Genomic DNA, 21,572 nt, shown 5'->3' on the forward strand with positions numbered 1-21,572 from the left:
AAACAAGGAGAGAGAGTTGCAACAAAACTTTAATTATCTCAGCAAAGAATATGCTGAGAATTTGGATGTTTCTGTTTCCTTTGGAAGTTCTTCATCTCTAGGACATTTTAGAGGCTGCTTCAAATGAGGAGAGTGGTATTAATCTAACACTGATGAGTAAATCATAGGTTATTTACTGACTGAAATGGATTCCTAGGTATGCATGTAAAGGATAAATATGTGTGTTCTCCACTCCGATATTAAAATGAGAAACAAAGAACAGATTTACATATATACAAACAATATATTTATTATGAACAATGGAAAAAACATAAAAGCATGTGTGTGAGTGTTTCCATGTGTAATCAGGCACAATTCTGAAATGTTCTTTAATTTAATTAAATTTTATTAATGAACTACAATAAACAAATTATATTGTAAGATAATTTAATTGTTCACTGTAACTTTTTAGGTGAAATTAAGTTCAGCTTACTTTTTTTTTCATTTTTCTTAAACTTTTTCTTCTAGGGGATGGGACATCCAACCAGATGTCTGACATTTACCCCTATTTTAGTGAGTCCAACCAAGAGATCTTTTCAGGATTCTAGCCGTCCCTTTCAGTGCAATCGTTTGTATTTCACTTGCACTTGGTTCACCGGGTATGCTTGCTATGTACTTTTTAAAGTTCTTTTTCATAAGCCCAGTTGCTCCTATGATGACTGGTATAATTGAAACGTCTTTTAATTTCCAATTTCGTTTTATATCATACATAAGTCCTTGATACTTTGTTATCTTTTCCCTCTCAACTCTGTTAAGCCCTGTATCATTGGGTACACTGAAATCTATTACGGTCGCTTTTTTGTTTGCTCTGTCCCAAATCACTATATCTGGTTTAACAGCTGCGTTTTCAAGATATGTAGCAGTAAGGATTATGTAGTCATAGTGAATAGTGTAGTTGTCATTCCCAACTGTTTGTTCGGGTATGTTCTCAGGAGTTTTTACTAGACTTAATGTTGAGTTTCTTACATATCTTCCAGTGAAGGTATTTGCAAACTCCGTTATGGCGATCTGTATAATAACCGTCTCCAAGTAGGACTTTGCGACCAGAAATCAGGTGGCCCACACTCTCAACCTCAGTGCTACAGAACCTGCATTTATTATTGTTGCTTAGACCACACATCTTTTTGAAGGCGTTTGTCATGAGGCCCTGGTCTTGTGCAGCCAATATCAACTTCTCTTGGTCGTAATGGAGGGATCCTCTTTTGAGCCAGTCCAGGGAACCATCCCTATCAATATATTCTTGGGATAGTTCAGTCGGTAGGTATTTTGCCCGTTTATGGTTGGTCCATTCTTCTGTTTTAACACTATGGAACTGGCTAGTGTATTTTTTCTGACTTTTCTGGGCTATGTCAGTGGCAGGCTTGTTTAGGTTCTCAGTATCATTTGTAAGGCAATCTTTTCCAAAATGATTGGCAAGTTGTGTTATAGATGTTGTACTACTTGCTCGATTCTGATAATGGTCTTTAATTTTCATAAGCTTGGGGTTACAGGAACTTATTATGTACTGACCTATGCTGACGATTTTGGCTCTGTGTTGATGATTGACTTCCGAGAGTCCCATACCTCCTTCTCGCCTGGGTAGGTACAAACGAGGCATGCACTGATTTCGATAAATAACTCGGTACAAGGTTAACATTCTCCTTGCCTTTGTGTCAAGCCAATTTATGTCTTTCTGAGGCCAGTCAATAATGCCAAAACTATATGTTAGTACTGGCATGGCAAGTTGGTTAATTGCCGTAATTTTGTTCTTGTTTGTGATTTCAGTTTTGCAGATTTTTCTTACCCGGCGTAAATATTCTTGGCTTAGTTTCTCTCTCATTTTTGAATGCTGGATGGACTCATTTTCATCAATGCCGAGGTATTTGTATGTTTCCTGTTCATCCAGTTGCTTACCTAGAATATGTGCTCATGTGTACCAGCACAAAAATGTTCTTCACGTGGGTGTATTTTTTGGAGCCACACAATATTGCCTGTGTTCATCGTCATGTCAATGTGAAAAGAGAAAGAAAGAAAAATTTTAAGCAAAACTTAAAAGGGAAATTAGTGTTGCCCTGTCTGCCAAAGACAAGATCAAAAGAGGCAATAATTATTCTATTATTTCCCTTTTAAAATTTGTGTCTATGTTCACCCCACACGCAAACCTAATGTCACAATCATAATAGTTCCTATACGCATACAAAAATAGTCTCAGATAGCATTAGATCTCGACAGCTGTTTTTCACTCTTCCAACTTCTTTTACCATTACAGAGAGAAGTTTCTCAAAATTAACTTCCATTACAACTTATTTCAAATCAGGACTATCACAAGAAAGCCTTTCAAATTTGTCCCTTTTCTCAATTGAGCCTTACACTGTAAAGCTGAATGACTTTGACAAAATAATAATGATTGTGGCATAAAAGGTCCTATAATGACTAAGACGACACAGTAGTATTCTTACAACTGTTTATTTACAGAAGAGTATGTTACAGAAAGACTGCTCAGAGACAGTTTTGAGGTTTCATCATAAGCTCTTCTATACAAAGTTCTAGAAGAATCTATATAGTCACAAAACAAATGCTAATATACTCACATCATAATACATCTAGTTTTAGTTTTTGAGCCTATATTTTTTCTTTAGGCTTTATTATAATCAAGTCCATCAGCTTACTTTTTTATCTTCTGATTTCAGAACTTTAACTAAGGTAGCTCTTCTCTCTTCATGTTGGCCCATCTGTCTATATCAGACTTAACACTTCCATTTCAAAATATGTAGTTATAGTGATTGTGGAATCATAGTGTATATTATTTCCAACATTTTCTTTGTGACATATGTTGCCAGGACTTGCTGCCATGCTCTATTCTTCACCGCTGTTCCCACCAGTTTTTATTTTCATAGAGTTCAACATATTAGAATTTGTGTGAAAGAGTCACATGTTTCATAATTATTTGGTCTCTTTAATATGTGTTCACATGTATCACAAGAAAATGGATGTCAGCATAAAACAAAAGCCACATATTCCACATCTTTTAATTTATGAGATTTTTTCACTCATTCTTTGGTTAATTTTAATTTAGTATAAAATTTCAGAAAAAAGGAGTTTCTCCTAGGGCCAACACTTACTCTCTATATGAAATACATAGATATTCGAATATTCTATCAAAGTTCTTCTGTATCTCTCAAATGTTACGTTAATAAAAAATTAACATCAATTTTCCTCTCTATAACTGACCAGTTAAGTATATTAGAGTAAAACTTTTCCACTATCTCTTAATTTCACCAGATGTCAGGACAAGAATTCATCTAGTCTGCTAGAGTATTCAGCTTCACGTTCTTACTACAAGCAACATCGCTTGATGAAGGTGCACCATTTCTGTTTTTATATTTTACTTCAGTAAGTTTGAAGAAATCAAGCAGTCCTCTTCCGTCGCCAACACTTGATTCTGCTATGCATTAAATTCATATCCAAAAGCTCTTTTGAGAATAGATGATGTTCCTTTGTGCTGCTACTTATCCTTTGCCGCAGCTCGATCTTCCAGGGAGTAATTTTATGTACTTTTAATAGTATTTCATTAGAATAATTATCTGCACCACAACCTGTATAATGTTTATCTTTTTCAAGGCCTGTGTCATTTTCAAGTTATGCTTAAGATGCTGATATTTTGTCAGTCTTTCATGTTCGGCTGTATTAATGTTTGGGCCAGTCAATATAGGTCTGCAGGTGTTTTTTTAATATGGATCTTTCTGACAATTTGGACTCACACATTTCACACAAATACTGTTTCCGCAATGACTGTATGTAACAGAAGAGCCACATATTTCAAAATAATTTGGCTTCTATATGTGTTGTCATGTGCAGGGACGTGCAAAGGGGAGCATGCTAGGGATGCCCAAGTACATGCCCATTTTACCCATATTCGAAAAGTTTCCTTTTCAGAATTATTATAAGCCTGTGCCCCACCATTGCTATATTTTTACCGTTTTTTTTCCACTTGAATATCTACTTTGAAAAAGTTCTCTGCACATTACTGATCATGTGTCAGAAAAAATATGAATTTTAGTGTTAAAGGGCCATATATTTCACACAAATATTTTCATTCAAGAATGTGTTTTTGTATTTATGGAATTTTTTTCACGAGCATGTATCTGCATGTGTCTATTTAATCTTGATCTTTCTGGAAATTTTGAGTTACACATTTCGCAAGCATATTGTTTTTCATTCGTGTGTGTGCGCACATGCACTTTTAATTGATATTCCCTCGAAAATGCTGCACCACATGCTTCACAACGAAATGGTTTCTCACCTGTGTGTATTCGCATGTGGCTTTTAAGAGAAGATTTATGTGAAAAATCTGAATCGCACACATCACAAGAATATGGCTTCTCACCAGTGTGTGCACGCATGTGTACTTTCAGTCTTGATTCTACTAAAAATTCTGAGCCACAAACTTGACAAACATATGGTTTCTCACCAGTGTGTTTTTGCATGTGGATTTTTAAACTAGCTTTTACTGGAAATGCCAAGCTACATACTTCACAAGCAAAAGGTTTTTCACCTGTGTGTGTCCGCATGTGTGTTTTTAAATTATGTTTTTGAGAAAATGCTGAGCTACACACTTCACATGCATAAGGCTTCTCACCAGTGTGGGTTCGCATGTGTATTTTTAGATTACAACTTTCTGTGAATGCATAACCACACACTCCACAAGAATATGGTTTCTCACCAGTGTGTGATCTCATATGGATTTTTAGTTTAGATCTTTCTGGAAATGCTGAACTACAAATTTCACAAGAATATGGCTTTTCACCAGTGTGTGTTCGCATGTGCTTTTTTAACTTGGATTTTTCTGGAAATGCAGATTGACAGATTTCACAAACAAAAGGTTTCTCACCAGTGTGTTGCCGCATGTGGATATTCAAATGTGATGGATATGAAAAGGATGAACCACACACATCACATGCGTGCGGTTTTTGTGTCATATTTATTTGCATTTTTATTTTTTCTTTGAAATATATTTTGTATTTCTATCAAATAAACCAATTTCTATTCCGTATATAATTGTAAAACCTTTTGATTTTCATCCATTGTTTCTGTGAATAAAGAATGTGCGTAAATATATTACATATTTTTACAATTCAAAAATTTGTTTATATCAAAATGCAATGTAATATATTAAAATATAATTAAATGTATTTTTACAAATTATGTTCTTAAATCGACCTGAATATGACACAAAATAAATATCTGTCATTTAAATATTGCATTTTTATTTATTTTTTAAAAATATATTTTGCATTTACATCAAATGAACAAATTTTTATTCTGTATATAATTGTAAAATCCTTTCATTTTCATCCATTGTTTCTGTGAATAAAGAATGTGCATAATATATTACATATTTTTGCAATTCAAAAACGCAATATAATTCATTTATATTAAAATGCAATGTAATACATTACAATGTAATTAAATGTATTTTTACAGATTGATTAGTTTCTTAAATCGTCTTGAATGTTTAAACATGACATAAAATTAAAATCTAACATTTAAATATTTTCAAAATATTTTAAGTAAAATTAAATATGTCATAAGACTAAAGTTATTTTCAGGTTTAAAACGTAAATAAATGTATGTAAAATAGTATAAATTTTACTATCTTAGAGAAAATGTCTTTGAATTTAATCTTTAATCAATATCATAGCTTTCAGCAATTTTATCATATATCTATAGAATAAATAATGGATTTATAAAGGCAATAACCGCAAATCTTGTGAAATAAAATATATAACATAAATATCATTTATAAAATTGTTCAAAATTCACAATGGTAGATAACCCATTTAAAATTTAATTTTAAATCAAAATCTTAGCTTCAACTAATTTTATTGCCTATTAACAGGTTTTATAAGACAATAACCCAAAATCATATTATACATAATAATTGTAAAAGAGAGATCCTCAATGATGCACCATCCTCATAACCAATTTTGAGTTTCAATTTGTATCGACTCAGAAAACAACTAAATCATCTCCTTGAAACCCTATCAGGGATGTGTGTTAACACTGCAAAAAATCATGTTCTGAAAATCTTTTCAATGACACAACAACAGAATGATTAGTCATTAAAAATGAGCTGAAGTAGATGTTGTAAAGGGACACAAAAAATGTGAGAGTTTAAACCCATCCAATTCTTCATTCTGTAAATATAAAATCATAAAAGTTAAATGATTTAGATTTTTATGGATTTGTAATATCAAGGTATAAACATTTCATTGTCATATAGCGAATATTTCAAAATTACTCTTGACGAATTTGAAAATATTCCTGATTTCTTCTAATTAAGAGAAATGAAAAATTAGCCAAATTATCAGTTCGATTTTATGAAGATGCTTTTTATATATCTGCTTTACAATTCCTTTACAAAATTGTTGAACAAGGATGACATAATGATCAATTAATAAACCCTATTTTCAAAATATTATTTAAAACATTTAGGAAGAAATAAAATTGATATTTTTAAAATCCAATCAATTAATAATTAAAATACTAATTATTTCGACAAATCTAAATGTTGATATAATTTTTAAAAGAAAATTAAGCTTCTATTTTAGTAAACTTTTAGTTTTATTTAAAATTTTAAGCCATAAAACTTTTAGTTTTATTTTAAATTTTAAGCCATAAAATAAGAAGTTTTTATTCTGAATTTTAACAGCAAAGAATAAAATAAAAAATTCTTCTTCTCAAAATCACCACATTCTCATACAAATAAAGATTAATGCATGCAACAAAGATTCATTAGTGGAGTAGTGTTAGGAGTTTAGTATCGTCATATTTCGTTAACTGGCCATTTTACATGCTGGCATGTGTTAAATTGGTAATAACAAAAATATACATTAAAGGCAATTACCTTCTTGGATAACTACCAACTTAAGGCCGTTCACAAAACGATTCCGGTGCCCCACCATTGAAAAGTTGTCAAATCCCAGCTAGATGCTGATATGGCATTAAACATCATTAAACTGGTGCCAGCTGGGACACCAACAACAAAATTAGTTGAGGGCATCAATCTCCGGCAAATATAACAAGAGTTAGATCTTTATTTGGCCTGATCAAACAGGTTTTATATGCGTTTGCCCAGGCACCTGTCATGTCACCTTTCAGTGAACTGCTTATATATATCAGCAGGTTTTACTGGGACGATACATGGGAGCAAATCTTTCAGCAATCCAAAGATAAAATCCTAGATAGCATCTGGGATAGCATTTGAGCATTTGAAATAAATGACCCAACATGCCTGATTATAGACTGGAGTTGAACAGGAATAGGATTTACACTACTCAAAAAACATTGTGAGTACTCATAAAAAATGGACCACCTTTGTAGGTCAGGACACTGGAAGATTGTATGTGCTAGGTTCTAATTCACTAGACCTGTTGAAAGCCGTTACACACCAATTGATGGAGAAGGGTTAGTCATAAAGTTTGGTTTGGAAAGCTGCAAAATGTTTATTTTAGATTGTCCCCATCTGGTATTTGCTATCAGCTACTAACCCCTTGTGCCGATATTCAATGATCGTAACTTAAAACGAAACCCCATGATATTAGACATCAGAGAACAGACACAAACGAACAAATTCAAGGCCATGCCAATACCAGAGAGTGCCAATAGTGAATGTCTCATATCCCTACACTAATAATCAAAGTCACAGCAGCTGAATCAGACGACATGGAAGAAGGATGGCAAGCTGAGATAGAACCCTGGTACAACCAGGAAACATCTATTAAAATGGCATGCATACAACAAGCCTCATGGCTACGATAGAAAACAAGATCTCTGAACATAAAGATATCTAGAACCAAACATTATAGAGTTTGGGAATATGCAGAATGACCTATACACTGTTCAGTCCCTAATATTTAAGGAGGGACACATATAAATCGCCAAAACACTATGGCAAGAAGTCATCGACCAGCTTTATACTGGTCACCAAGGGGTCAATAGCATAAGAGGCAGGGCTAAACAACGGTTTTTTTAGTTTGGCATGTGTGCACAATTGTAAGACATTCATAATCATTGCAAACGCTGCAATGAAATTGCCCCATCAAATAAGGAACCCACACTCTTGCCTGTCTACCCAGAATACCCTTTCCAGTCAACAGTCACAGATATTTTCAACACGGCCAGACAGAAATATATGATATATGCTAACAGGTACTCAGGTTGGATAGATATATCTTCAATGCACCAAGATGCTAGAGTTTCCACAATATGAAATATTTTATGCAGGTACTTTGTGAATTACAGTGTACCCAAGGAAATTACTTGTGATGGTAGACTCCTATACAACTCTTATGGATGGGAGACATTTCTAAAATCATGGGGTATAGTATATCCCTGCGAGTACCATGAGTGTCAAGCACATGGAACAGATATGTGCAACAAGCATTAGTCCCAGTGGTTCACTGGATACAGAAAAAGTGGCAAAAACTCTTCAGCTATATCACAACACACCACCACCAGACATGCGCGTCATCAGCAAAACTTCTGTTCACTCATCCTTTGAATGACTACTTATCAAGCCCTACAAAATTCTGCCATAAGTGGTTGAAACTTGCCGTGTGCAAGAGAGTGATCAACCAGTGGTTCATCAACAACACCAAACACACTGAGAACAGGCAACAACTTGACCCATTAAGAGTTGGGGAACACATCTATTGAAAATTAACATGGATACAATCACATGCAATAAGATAACACTGGCACAGTTGTTAAAACCTTTCTTCACAGACAGTGCTGCATATTAGTTGATAACAGCAGAACTACACTCCAAAACCACTGTTACTTATGCAGAATAAATGCAGACACACAAAACCTAATCCATGATGACACCTTACTGGATGCCTTATCAAACAACAAGATGGACAACCATGCCCCACAATGGTTTATCCTACCCAAACCAATACGCCTAGAAACCAACACCCTCAAAAAAACAAATAAGCTAACACCAAGAACACCAATAAGGAACAACCCACTGCAAATGACAGAAATAATACAAAACAAAGGATTAGAAGCTAAGTCTACCCCTGTTCATAACAGATGAATGCTCTCTAGATCTAAGGACTTCTAACTTGGATGACAACGTTTTTCTTTCATTAAAAAGATAAATAATTTTTTAAAAATGAAGAAATAAAAATAATGTGTTTACATAATACATGAGTTGTATACCTTTATTAGTAAATCGGTATCTTTACATGGAGCAACTCTCCTAGGCAGAAGTAGACTGTCATGGTGTATCTATAATAAAAGCACATATATGCGTTGTCTTGTCTTTATTCCTGGATGTAAATGTTCTACCATATTTACACAGCCGAACTATCATGAAATTTGTGCAGGTCAAGTATTAAATATAAATATAAAAAGTTACAATTTGTTTTCAGCCTAAATCTGCCAATAGTAAATTTTTAAATATGCAAAAATTTGAAAATATTGATGAGAATGAGCAAAATAGCTAAAAGTGAGCAAATAAAATTTTACAAATAGAATTTAACGTTAGATGAAAGTCAACATTATGAAATTAAGAATGCTCATAATCAACAACTCAAACATCTTCTTGGGCATAGACTGGATGGAGATATTTTAAATATAGGATATGTTAAATTCTTTCTGTCAAAATATTTCAACTTTAAATGAAGAAGCAGAAAGAATTAAAAAAACATTTTGGAATTTTTTTCTGAGGGACCGAGAAAATGCAAAAAATAATTGCCAAGTTTGAATTAAAGCCAATTATTTAATCAAGTTTAAAATAAATTTTCCACTTATGTCATTAAGTCAGACTCACAAAAAATTAAATAAACTCCAAGAAATGTGAATATTATTGAAAGTAGCATACAGAGAGTGGGCTTCACCTACACACTACATAAAAAGTAAAGAGATCCATGTTTGCACTGTACAAATTTATTTGTAGAGGTGAATAATGTATTAAAGAATTACTACAATTCTCTGCCTAGTCAAGAACTGATTTTGCTAAACACAACAGAGAAAAGTTTTTCAAAATTTTATTTACGTGATATTTATCTATAAATATTGCTTGACAAGGATTGTCACTTGGATTTTGTTTTACAGTTTACCAATGATATCCAACACATATGGCGGACAGAATGCTGCAGCATGTGGCTTCTCCCATCTTCTTATCAATTCTGTGTCCTCACTTTCAGATATTACAAAAGATGGCTTTAGACAGTCACATCTGGACACTTTGTCTTCATGTGAATTTACAAATTTACATCTGGACACTTTGCCTTCATGTGAATTTACAAATTTAGATCTGGACACTTTGTCTTCATGTGAATTTACAAATTCACATCTGGACACTTTGTCTTCATGTGAATTTACAAATTTACATCTGGACACTTTGTCTTCATGTGAATTTACAAATTTACATCTGGACACTTTGTCTTCATGTGAATTTACAAATTTACATCTGGACACTTTGTCTTCATGTGAATTTACAAATTTACATCTGGACACTTTGTCTTCATGTGAATTTACAAATTTACATCTGGACACTTTGTCTTCATGTGAATTTACAAATTTACATCTGGACACTTCATGTGAATTTACAAATTTACATACTTACCACTACCCACTTTGGATATGGATTCACCTCAGCTTTTGTTCCAATGATTTATTGTAGGCTTGTTTTGATACCTTACACAATCTGGCACACTTTGAATTCAAAGCCATAGTGAAGTTGATTTCAACAAGATTTTTCTGCCCAAATATGAGATGTGACATGACTGTCTGAACACATTCTAGACATGTATCATGGAAAAAGTTGTAGGTGTACATACATATTTGTGCATCTCTTGGAACATTCAGCACCCTTTGGTTAAGTTATGTTCATATTGATCTGATTGGATAATGGCTAGTCAGTCATGAATTTACTTATCTTCTGACCTGTATAGACACTTCATATGGTGGCTTAAAGCTATGGCCATAAACATCATTTTGGTTGAATCTATAGTGCAAGCCCAAAAATATCAGTCTGAATATCATATTACAAAGCTCTCACTACTATTACCACTAACTATGGTGGACAATATGAATCCCAGCTCTTCTAGGAACTTTCTAGGATTTTAAGAATTAAACATATTCATACAACTAACTATCATATAACTTCTAACAGGATGATAGAATGTTTCCATTACCAATTCAAAGCAATATTGTGCACTCATCCCAACCAACAGCATTGGAGTGAGTATGCACTTATTTTCTTTCTTAAATGCCATATAGCTATCTCCAGTTTAACTTGTATATGGGGTATTTTTATCTTTGCTGGGTCAAATGCTGATCCAGATAGATTTAACAGCAACAGATATAGCTTCGTATAGAAACAGACTGCAAGCTTATTTTGATAAGCTCCAACTCATGAGCCCAAGAAAACAGTTGATTAAATCTATGGTCCCGAGACACATTTCGTCATGGACTTATGTTTATTTCAGAAAGAATGCTTTGAAAGCCTCTTTTACTGCAATGTATACTGGTCCTTACCACATACTTTCACATACTAACAAATTATTCACTCTAGACATTGATTGCCAAAAGGAAACTGTATCCATTGACAGAGTAAAAACGAGCCTTCCTAGAGACAACACGAGAACCCTATTTTCCCACTACATACTATTTCATCAACCCACTCTTACACAAGTAAAAGTGCATGCACCCCAAAAGATAATTATATCATTGATACATGTAATAGTCAACAAGTACATTGGCCACTAAAAATTGTGTAAGACTCTCTATACAAAATAAGCTTTTTGAGTCCTTGTGTTTTATTCTACAATTTCTGCTTTTAGCTTGTAAAAACATTTTCCACAATTTTTAGGCAGAAAAGTATAAACATTTTTTCCACAAAAATATATTTTCTCACAAAATACTGTTCACTGAAATATAAAAACATTGTTTCATTACAAAAACATCTATGAAGTGAACTTATATATATATATATTTTTCATTTATGTCCTTTACAACTGCTACATTTATAAAAAAGACTACTTTAATCGCTTTCCACTTAAGTAGAGGTGATGTAGTAGCCAAAAAATAAAGATGTATTTTGTCTCTTGGAGAAATGTCCCGCTAGATGATTTGATTACACACATTCTAGTCAGCTTGCAAGGAGCACTGATTTTATCTGTCCTCTAAAAAACTATTTCAGCCCCTTTGGGAATCACAGTCGGTCACCAGAGAGATTCCCAACAATGAAGAAAGGCATTCTTTTTCTATCTTCTTTGTCCCTGTCTACTAGACACCCAAGCACTGACTAGATTACTGCACACAGACTTTCAGCAGCCAAAAAACTAACTTTTTCTTTCCTTACTCAGACAATTTTCTTTAACCTATATTAAATGCTGTAGGTAATTGAATAATGCCTTTTGTAATAGTTATAGGAAAAGGTTTTCGCTTTTTTCTTTTGTGTATGAGTATAGTATGGAGGAATCGGTCTTAACACCTACTGATAAGAACTAGTACATTTATACCAGTATCTTTCAAACTCCTTGGCCTAACGTTCACAGGAAACATGAGTTGGAACAATTACATTCAGAGCATTGCCAGGGCCGCAGCAAGGAACGCGGGCTCTCTCTACCGTGCTAGAAAACTACTAACACCCGAAAGTATCCTGTTCCTCTATAAGGCCACCATTCGCCCATGCATGGAGTATTGCTGTCATATCTGGGCTGGTGCATCTGCTACTAGTCTCTCGCTCCTTGACAAGGTTCAAAAGAGTCGCAAATCTGATAGGCCTTGAACTGGCATCTAAGCTTCAGCCTCTGTCCCATCGACGAAACGTTGCATCCCTCTGCCTGTTCTACAAGTATTTTAATGGTGAATGCTCTGACGAACTGCAAGCACTTGTGCCCCCACGACGTGAACACCCTTGACAAACTGGACAGGCTGCTAAATCACACCCCCACACTGTAGAGATCCCTAGATGTAAAAGATCTTTCTACTCCAGTAGTTTCTTCCCCAGAACCGCTAGACTTTGGAATTCCATTCCAGGTCCCTGCTTCCCCAACTGTACTGACGTGCAGAAGTTCAAGTGCAACGTGAACTGACATCTTGCTGCCCAAATCCCTACATAGTACCCCAGTAGTTGTTGCCCCTGATAGTAGCCCCTCTCCACCAAAGTGGCAATGTGCCTTGTTTGGGGTGAAAATGTAATAAAAAAAATGCAAGACATGGAACCTTTGGATTATTTGAAAATAAAAGTCGATTTCTAGAAAAATTGTAATAAAATATGTAGCGACTGCTACATACAGCCAGAACAAATCCCTGGCAAGAACATTTCATAGCAATCACTGTTTTCAACGCCCATGCCTATGAAGGACACACAAAGACAGTACGTCATAATATGACCACCTGCACACATAAAACAAAGGAATTATGCTATGCTTCCTTGTGTAGAGATACAGCAAACAGGCTGGAACATTCGAGAACACCTCTATATAAAGATTTAACTGCCAAAATTCAAGCAGTCCACGATGCAGTTCTACAAGTAACCATCACCACTGCCCGCGGTCATTATATATGCTGGGTTCTATCTATATAGACATAAAACAGCTTCGCTGAGAATGCCAAAAAAATCAAACCGGTTTTTTTAGTTTTTCTCTTCAAATCCGTAAGCACAACCTGTGCTGAAGAACTCCATCTTGTGGGACGTTAAATCACTCCAACATGATTTTGTGCATGCCAGGCAAATGAACCTTCATTCTCATTATGGAAAATTATCATATCAAATGAGAATTAAATTCTTCTTTTTACACAATTTTTATTTCGAATTATTGTTCTCATGTGATGGACACAAATACTCACTTTCACTCTCATGATTATGGATTGTTTTACTCAAAATGTTATCACCTTAATTTAAAGTCACGTGTGACACTGTTCATAAAAATCAGTAATTTTAAACTCCATGCTTTTCTCGAGAAATCCTCATTAAGCTAATCCTGCATAATGAACACTCCACACAAGAAAATACTTAAGTTGGAACGATTTGAACTAATATTCCTAACACACAAGTAAATGTTGGTTATTTCATATTAATACAGTGATTTCGAGTCCTTTGTCAGGTGTCATTATTTTTCGGAGTTATTTCTATTTTTATTTATGGGAGGATGTACCTTGGTGAAAACCTTCTAATAATCGGCAGTCTCGTTAAATTTACCTTTAACGGTCCCTCAGATACCCTCCTGCTTTCGACTTCAGAATTGTTCCTAGATCCCGATTATGAACTGGTAAACACTGACTCACACCCTTACAAGTTAGTGACTCCACGACCAGTACCTACAACTGATAGCTCTACCAGGGGGTACTACAAATATTTTTCCTAAGTTATTGGTGATAAACTTAAATATAAAAGAAAACGTTTACACAGTTGAAGTTCAGGTTATCGCTTATTAGAAATTAAATAAATATCTACCGAATTCGCCTAAAATTAAATCGTCAAAGAGATTAAATTCATTTTTAATTGCAGTTCTAACACAGTTATGTTTATCTAATTCCAATTACTGGCATTTTCTCTCCAAATATTAAATGTGATATCTTTGGAAAATGAATGAAAGCATATTTACAAAAAAAAAAAAAAATAAATAAAGTAATTCAAAGAACATCATACTTACACTTATCTAATATACTTTCGCTAGGCTTGTGTGATGGAAAACTTCGTTGGCGTCTTAAGGAATGTGTGCGTGTTTTGCTTTGAAGGGCAGAAGAATTGAATCTCGTTAAGGTCAAATAACCTATACGTCATTATCCAAACCGAGGTTTTCCATTGCGTTTCTTTTCCCGTCTCGCTCCCCCACTCTTCTCTTCTTTCTGACACTCGTAAGTTTATAATTATTATTTATTGTAAACACAGTTGTCACATTTTATTTTGTTATTCTGTTATTACTGTTGCATTGTGGTCGTTGATAAATTTAAATATATAAGTCTAGCTTCGTACACTACGCGTTACAAGTTCAGCAGCGGAACAAAAGATTTGTTGTTGGATTAGAATAGTCGGCGCATGCGTCATCAGCCCAAATGAAGCTTTCCTACTCTCTCTCTCTCTCTCTCTCTCTCTCTCTCTCTCTCTCTCTCTCTCTCTCTCTTCCTGTGTTATTGTTATTATTATTATTAGTAGTAGTAGTATTAGTAGTAGTAGTAGTAGTAGTAATTATAAGTGCAAAATTGAGCACATCTCGTCAATGAGAGGAGTCGGCACAACTGTCAAACGATTCTCTCTCTCTCTCTCTCTCTCTCTCTCTCTCTCTCTCTCTCTCTCTCTGTCACACACACACACACACACACACACACTATTGATCATCTTCTCTCTTTCCCTCACTGACACTGTAAGTTATTATTATTATTATTATTATAAATCAGAAGAATAGGTGACTGGAAGTCGACAACAAACGATGTCAAATGAAAAATTCGCATTTATATAAAAATGTTCCGCTTACAAAACCGAACTTCCTGTTTTAGTAAAAAAATAAGTAACCAAATTGGCGTTAAATAAAATATTCAAAGTTTTTGTACAGATTTTTATTTAAAAAACAAATTAATGATGGTTGACAGGCTTACAATGGGCTACCTACCAAATTATGTTGTTGTCAACCATAAATAGAATTTTGTAAACTCCAACGACAATCGAACAGATTTGCCGTTTAGTTGTACAAATATCCTCGAACCAGGTAATAGGGACACTTAAAAGGTCGACACCGGTGTTTTTTTGTTTTATTTATTATTTTTTTTACATGTTTCACAAACTTTGAATGGGTAAAATATAATCACCTAATTATTGAAAATGTGATCGATCATCATCTTATTAAAATTTAATTTTAATTATCCACGTTGTTTAACAAATAATGCAAGATGAAGTTTAAAAATTATTAAATATATTTTATTTTATAATTTAAGATTAAAAACACTGAACGATAAAAGTAAAATTTTGGGTACTTATGTATTTTTGGTACTGTGCTAAAATAATAATGTTATTGTTTTGAAAGCCATTCTTAACACAAGGAGGGTGTTTTGCAACTATTCTGTGCTTCCACTTTACAATAATAATAAAAGTAAAAAAAAAAGATATCGTGAAGCTTTAATTTATTCTGAAAAAATATTTAAAAATAGCGTGCTACCAAAAATGCATAAGCACCAAATTTTGGTTTAATTTTACGGTAGATATTGTTTTCGGATGCATACGACGGCAGATGGTACCGACTGCGCTATTTTTATATAGTTTTTCTTTCTTTCTTTTTTTCTTTTCTTTCCAGTTTAAATTCAAGTTTCACGATACCTTTGTTTTTTAATTGTAAGGTGGGAGCACAGAATAGTTACAAACCACTTGCACCTCCTCATTAAAATGGTTTTAAAAATAATAACGTTATTATTTCAGCATGGCCCCCAAAATACATAAGTACCTAAAATTTCATTTTATTGGTCAATGTTTTTAATTTTAAATTATAAAGTAAAATATATAAAATAATTTTAAAACTGCATCTTGCATTATTTTATTTAATTTGTTAAACGTGGTTAATTTTAATTGAATTTAATCACATGATTACATTTTCAATAATTATGTGATTATATTTTAATTTTACCCATTTAAAGTTTGTGAAACATGTAAAAAAAAAAAAAAAAAGGCTTCTTCTAGATATCGGTGTCGACCTTTAAGAGTCCCTTTTAGTGATTACCTGGTTCGAGGATATTTGTACAACTAAACGGCAAATCTGCCCAGAATTGTGTAGAAGACTTATGGAGCAATGGCAAAAACAAATTCAGAGTGATGCAAGGAACTAGTACAGAAAATGTTAGAAGAAATCCGTAGGAATTCCCCTGGCGTCGTAGAGGATTTTACATGAAATATGCGTGTATTATATTTATTAGAGGATGTTAAATATTTTTTGGCAAATGTGTATTTCAGCGGCGTAAATTATTTGACTGACAAAATTGTATAAAAATTATTTATTTTTATATAAAATACATTAGTAGACCCTAAGGCTGAAATAAAACCCGAAAAAATTTAATTTTTATTCTTTTTTTCAACATTTTTTATTAGACTAAATGTACAACAACGGAGGGCGCCATCTTTTTTTTGGGGGGGGGCAAATTTGGCATTTTTTACGCTCTTGCGTGGAACCATGGTCCATGCAAGAGCGTAAAAAGGGTCAAAGTTGGTCCCAAAAAGGCTAATCTGGCAATCCTTACTAAGGCCAAATTTTCAAAACGTTGGCGGTTTCGATTCTTGTACATCTAGTCTAATAAAAATTTTTGAAAAGAATAACAAAAATGAATTTTTTTCGGGTTTTACTTCAGCCTGAAGGTCTAATAATGTGTTTTATATAAAAATAAATAATTTTATAAACTTTTGTCTGTCAAATAATTTACGCTGCTGAAATACACATTTGCCTATTTTTTAATAATACAAAAAAAAAAGCATAAGAATAAGCGAACTAAAAAAAACTAACGTAAGGCAAACGAACGATAAAGAAAGCGCGAAACGGAAAAATGAACGCTAAAAAAAACATGTGAAAAATGGCTTAAATAACCCTGCTTCTGGGGGTACCAAGCATTGCCCGCATGATTTTAGGTGTGTGTGGTCAGTGGGGAATGAAAACCTATGAAAAAAAAATATGAACGTTAAAAAATTTGACAAACACGTGAAAAATGGCTTAAATAACCCTGCTTCAATATTAAAATTTAAAAAATCGGAAAAAATAAAGACATCTCACACCACGATTCGAACCCAAAACCTTTAGATAATGAGGCCACGCTCTAAGCAACTGAGCTAAGATAACGTCCACGAAATTCTGTCACTTTTTCAAATATTTAAAGTAAATCAGGTTACAACGTCATTTGCGCATGTGTAGAACCGAACTCGTCATGAAAGGAGGGGGTTTTGCTGACCCCCCACCCCTGTAGAAAAGTGATGATTTTAGGGTGAAAAATTAACGTTTTTGGCCAATTTTTCGATATTTGTCGGGTGAAGATGGGAAGTTTAAAATGATACCAATCTGGCGAAAATCCGTGACCCCTGTGGAAAGTTTTTGCGAGACATACAAACACACATACATACATACAAACACACATTTTCGCTTTTATATTTATAGAAGACTAGCGGGGAGTACACGGCATTGCCCGGGTGTTTGGAGGGCGAAGTAAAAAAAGAAAACAGAAAAATGAATCAAAACAAAAAACACAAAAATAACTAACGTAAGGTAAACGAACGATGTTAAATGTAAAAATCTGAAAAACAAAAAGAAAACTGAAAAACGAACGTTAAAACTTCTGAAAAATACCCCCCCCCCAAAAAAAACACGTCAAAAATGGCTTAAATAAGCCTGTTTCAATATTAAAATTTAAAAAATCGGTGGGTACCCGGGTGTTTTGGGGTGTGTGTGTGGTCGGTCGGGGTGAGGGGGTGTTAATGAAAACCTAAGAATAAGTGAAGTAAAAAAAAAAAAAAACAGAAAAACGAACGTTACGTGAAAAATGGCTTAAATAACCCTGCTTCAATATTAAAATTTAAAAAATCGAAAAAAAAGAAGAAATCTCACACCACGATTCGAACCCAAAACGTTTAGATAATGACCCAATGCTCAAACCAACTGACCTAACACGACGTACATGAAATTGTGTCAGTTCTTCAAATATTTAAACTAAATCAGGTTATGACATCGTCTGACGCATGCGTAGAACTGATCTCGTCATGAGAGGACTGGTTTTGCTGACTCCCCCCCCCCTGTAGAAAAGTGTTGATTTCAGGGTGAAAAATTAACGTTTTTGGCCAATTTTTTTAAATTTGTCGGGCGAAGGATGGGACTTTCATATGAGACCAAGTTTGTCAATTTTTGTTCAGTCTGTCAAAAGTGTTTAGCAGACACACAAACATACACACATACATACATATATACATACATGCATTTTCGCTTTTATATATATAGATGACATTTTAATGTGAACAATTCTACTTTTATTTAAAAATGTGTAATATTTATTTCGGTATAGTAAATGTTTATTTTAACTGTAATACAATGCCGAATATTTTAGTTTGTGTTTTTTTTTGGGGGGGGGGGTATCGAGACTGCTAAAAACGAATCTGGCATTTAAACCTGTTGCAAATTTACTGTTTGCATGGTATTTACCCTTGGATCCGGGGACTATTTTTCACCATTTCACTACCTTTGTTAACACTTTTCTTGCATGATGCATTTGTGTGTGCACGTGCGTAGTAAAGCGATTTGTCACATCGTGGAGGAATCTTAAGTGGGCAATTGAAATAAGAAATTTTTTTTTAATGTGGTTCATTTTTAGTGTTACGTAGTTTTTAATGCTTTTTAATTGATCTAAAAGATTAAGTTTTCACAAGCAGTTTACAAAAACATTTTTATGTTTATCTGTCTTTTTTTAGAGGCGGGTATTCAATTAAGGAACTTGTATATGTTTTAACAGGTGTTTCTGCAAAATCGTTTTTCCATAAGTAGTGCACCGACATTAACCAAGCAGAACCCTTTAATATTTCACACAAAATCTGTTTTCATGGGGGACGGTTAATTAAACTGCATAAGCATCTGTTAACAATTATACACTCCTCTCCAAAAAAAGATGAAAAACATAAAAATATGTTTTTGTAAACCGCATGTGAAAACTTAATCTTTTAGATCAATTAAAAAGCATATAGAAATGAGCGACGACAAAATGGAATGGAAGTTTCTATGTTAATAAACAACTTTATTTGTCATTTTCGTTAGTAGCGTTGATAGATGAGAGAAAAGTATTAGTAAGAGAGTACATGAGGAGAGAGAGAAAAGTGTTCAATGTGTTTAAAGATAGATTTAATATCATGCCGCCCAGTTGAAGAAGAAAATAGTTCAGTGTTTGTGCGCGCATGTGTTTATAGCTAGTAGTCACCAGGGCAAAAGAGAAAGAAAGGACAAAGTCTTCAGTGTACTAATGTGTTGGCGTGCATGAGTATGAGTTGTATTGACGAGAGTAGTCCTGTAGAATGATAAATAAAGTTCATGTGGGCATTGCATGTGGAAATAAATGGTAGGTTGAAGAGAGCCATAGCTAGCTCGTTGTACTCATGTCCTGCCTGGGGCCCCAGGCGAAGTCTGCTCCCAGGCAAGGTCAAGATCAAAAAGGGTTAAAGGTTCATGATTTTGAGAGCTGGCTTGTGATTGGACAAGCCAAGAGGAAATGGATTTCAAATCTCAAAATTATGAGAATAGCTTCTGCCTGTTTGGGCAAACGCCGGCTGCTACAAGCATTAAAATCTATGTAACATAGAAAAATAAACATCGCTTTTTTAAACTTTATTTCAAATGTCCGCTAAAGCTTCCTCTGCGATGTGACAAGTCACTTGTGAATACATCATGTAAGAAAAGTGTTAACGAAAGCAGTGAAATGTTGCAAAATAGTCCTTGAATCCAGGGTTTAATACCATGTAAACGGTAAATTTGCGACAGGTTTAAATGCCAGATTCATTTTCAGTGGCTTCGATAGCCCCTAAAAACACAAACAAGAATGGTTGGCATTGTATTTGACATATCCTGCGGTGGGTGGCCGTAATAAAAGGATATTCAAGAAAGGTATTCCACCAGGGAAATAAATGGATAAAGAGGTTCTGAAGTAATAAAGAAATAGAGAAGTTTATTGAGAATATTTACAGAGACAGCATGTTACGTTTTTAAGTGTTCCCGCCCAGGGAAGTCTCTCACAACCGGTGACCGGTGATAACGTTCTTTCGATAAAAAGTTCCGGCGGTGAATTGCTCATCTCGCCATAACACCTCCCCCTAAGACAATTTCTCCCAAGAGAATTTGGCTTAATATCGTTTGCTTTTTGGCTTGGGGCTCAGCCAGTTAACTTTTCTTTTCACCCTTGTACTTTTTCTCCTCAATATCGTTTGAGTGGGTGGGGTTGGTGGAGAAGCTGGAACTCTCAAATCTGGAGTAAGTTCTGTTAAGGGTTGGGGAATATTAAAAGAATAATACAAAACCTCTAGGGGCAGGTCATTTTCTTCTGCCTGTTTGTAGTCATCGGTGTGTCGAGGTCTTAGCTGATTTATATGCCTGCGACAGTCGAATTTATTACTTCTTACAGAATATAGCATGTGTCCGATTCTTTTCATGATAATCCCCTCCTCCCAAAAATGTTTTCCACTCCTGTAATTCAGAAAGAATATTCTGCCACCAGGTTTGTAAAACCTTGTTGGAAAATTTTCTTTTGTTGTTGTTACTCTGGTTGCACTTGGTAAAATTCTGTCAAATACAGATCTGATTTTCCATGCAAACATCAGTTCGGCTGGTGACGAACCGGTATCAGTGTTTGGATTCGGAGTTATCCTGTACACCGATAAAAATTGTTCAAGACTCTTCTCGTCAGTGTTCATGCCTTGGTTTTTCTTCAAAGCTCTTTTGAATGTATCGACGAACCTCTCTGCTAGGCCAGTTGACATTGGGTGGTAGATTGCCGTTGTTAAATGTTCAATGGCTAGAGCCTTGCAGAATTCTTCA

At 34.3% G+C, this 21,572-nt stretch overlaps 1 protein-coding gene across 2 annotated transcripts; it reads right to left on the reverse strand.

Annotated features, from left to right (window-relative positions):
- Nucleotides 1-269: 269 nt before the first annotated feature.
- LOC145284414 (uncharacterized) lies at nt 270-15,109 on the reverse strand. 2 transcript variants are annotated; one of them, XM_080133174.1, is made up of 2 exons: nt 14,694-15,109; nt 270-2,009 (listed from the first exon to the last, which is right to left on the reverse strand). In XM_080133174.1, the coding sequence occupies exon 2, from the start codon at nt 1,856-1,858 to the stop codon at nt 968-970; it is 891 nt and encodes a 296-aa protein (XP_079989300.1). In that variant the 5' UTR covers nt 1,859-2,009; nt 14,694-15,109; the 3' UTR covers nt 270-967. The 2 variants fall into 2 exon arrangements, with proteins under 2 accessions (XP_079989300.1, XP_079989299.1); XM_080133173.1 differs by having other exon boundaries at nt 270-5,108.
- Between the last annotated feature and the right edge of the window lie 6,463 nt (nt 15,110-21,572).

This window comes from Euprymna scolopes, chromosome 9, assembly GCF_053919585.1.
Source record: "Euprymna scolopes isolate OS-2025 chromosome 9, ASM5391958v1, whole genome shotgun sequence".
NCBI classification, from domain to species: Eukaryota; Metazoa; Mollusca; class Cephalopoda; order Sepiida; family Sepiolidae; genus Euprymna; species Euprymna scolopes.

Excerpts from the sequence above, each read along its gene's own strand:
- LOC145284414 (XM_080133174.1), bottom strand. The coding sequence starts at position 1,858 with ATGAGAGAGAAACTAAGCCAAGAATATTTACGCCGGGTAAGAAAAATC.